Source organism: Geospiza fortis, unplaced genomic scaffold (genome assembly GCF_000277835.1).
Source record: "Geospiza fortis unplaced genomic scaffold, GeoFor_1.0 scaffold412, whole genome shotgun sequence".
NCBI lineage: Eukaryota > Metazoa > Chordata > Aves > Passeriformes > Thraupidae > Geospiza > Geospiza fortis.
Window position 1 is genome coordinate 454,315 of NW_005054504.1, and position 1,854 is coordinate 456,168.

General features: G+C 63.7%; 1 protein-coding gene across 1 annotated transcript; it reads left to right on the forward strand.

Moving 5' to 3' along the window:
• Positions 1-93: 93 nt before the first annotated feature.
• LOC115948748 lies at positions 94-1,850 on the forward strand (the record flags this gene model as incomplete). Its single annotated transcript, XM_031063438.1, has 4 exons — positions 94-489; positions 755-791; positions 1,326-1,433; positions 1,663-1,850. Coding segments are annotated over exons 1-4 (729 nt in total), but the record flags the coding sequence as incomplete, so codon positions are not given.
• Positions 1,851-1,854: the final 4 nt, after the last annotated feature.

Below are 1,854 nucleotides of genomic sequence, written 5' to 3' on the forward strand. Positions count from 1 at the left end.
AACAGCCCCATCCCGGGGGAACGCGCTGCCACCCGGGCGGGCAGGTGTGTGCAGGAACAGCCTGCGAGCCCTCCCGCTGCCCTCCCGCGGGGAATGGCCCGGGACAGGGCCGGCCGGGGGACCAGGAGGGCAGAGAGGAACCCAGATCCTTCCAATCTGACCTCACAGCGCTGTGCTGTGGGTACAGAGGCTGAACTGATCCCAATATCCTGGTTGTTCTCTGAGCGCCCGGGTGCTGGAGGAGCCGGGCTGAAGGCGGCTGCCCCTGCTCACACCCCGGCAGGATCCCGGCTGCTCCCTCGCTCTGTCCCGGTTTGCCATCACGCTCTGTTTCCATCCCAGCTGAAGTCCCAGGCTCCGGGCAGCGCAGAGGAGCTGCGGTGTCTGCAGGTGCTCAATCAGCAGCCCGAGGGCTCCAGCCTGGAGAAGCTGAGCAGCAGCCAGGGCTGCCTCAAGCTGGCCAGCACCATCAAAGCCTATGTGGCCACGGTGAGCCCGGGACCGGGGGCGGATGGGGAGCTCCTGGTTGTCCCCGTGCCTCAGTTTCTCCATCCGCCTCACGAGAGCAGTGGGAGGGGGGAATAGCCAGGATGGTTCAAGGTGGGAGCGGGACTCAGGCCCTTCACAGGGAGGAGGTGTCAGGGCCCAGAGACAGCGTGACAGGGGAGGTGATGGAGGCTTGGAGTAGGAGCTCAGGCATGGGGACCCCCCGTGTAACCTTTAACCAGGGAACTTTCTCTTCTCTGTGGCACAGGTGACCGAGAACATCATCCGCAGGAGCGCTGTGAAGGGTGAGTCCCTCCTGGGCCAGAGCCTGACCCTTGGGAGCTGTGATCCATGGAAACTGTGACCCATGGGAGCTGTGATCCAGGAGAGCTGGGATCCATGGGAGCTGTGATCCAGGGAGCTGTGATCTATGGGAGCTGTGATCTAGGGGAGCTGTGATCCAGGGAGCTGTGATCCAGGGGAGCTGTGATCTATGGGAGCTGGGATCCCAGGAGGTCAGCAGGGGGTGGCAGGGGCAGTCACTCCTGGGGCAAACTCCAGTGCTGTAAGCTGGGGCAGGAGAGGGGGGAGCCAGGATTGTCACTGGCCATGACAGGCACATGTTCTGGGAACAGGCTGGGGGACAGCCACGTCCATTTGTCTGGAGGCTGGGGAAGCAGGGCTGTGGCACTCACAGATGTGTTGGTTGATGATTGACAAGACTTTTCCATCCCTCAATAACCTTTTCCGCTGGTGGGTCAGTGGGGCATTCCCTGCCCTGCTGGCATGGGGCCGGGTGGCCCCACACTGTTCTTACAGCATCTGTCCCTTTCCTGCAGAGGCCTGGCGGAACTACTTCAACACCTCAGAGGGGCAACTTCCTCCCAAAACAGCTGGGAAGCCCTCAGCACATCTGACCCTCCGCCCACAGAGCCTGGCTCAGGATGGTGAGTTGGGGAACCCCTCTGGGCACTGCTGGCTCTCCAAGATGGGAAAGGGAGAGATCAAGGGGACCAGGACGGTTGGGCAGCTGATGGGGAGAGGTGTCTCCTGTTCACTGCAAGACCACCAAGCCCCAGCCCTCCAAGGTGGATGAGTGGGAAGGAGTCAGAGCCACCCCGTTCCCTCGTGTGACCGCGTCGGGTCGCTCCCCTCAGCGACTCTCCCTTCCCGCAGGACGCTCCCAGCGCTCCGGGAACCTGTCCCAGTCGTGCCGCCACGCCATCACGCACTGGGGGCACGGCAGCCTCGTGTCCCACGTGCAGAACATGACGTACCGGGCCGGGCGGCTGCGCGTGGAGCAGCCGGGCAAGTACTACGTGGACGCGCAGATCTACCTCCGCTACCGCGGCGCCGGCCGCGACTCAG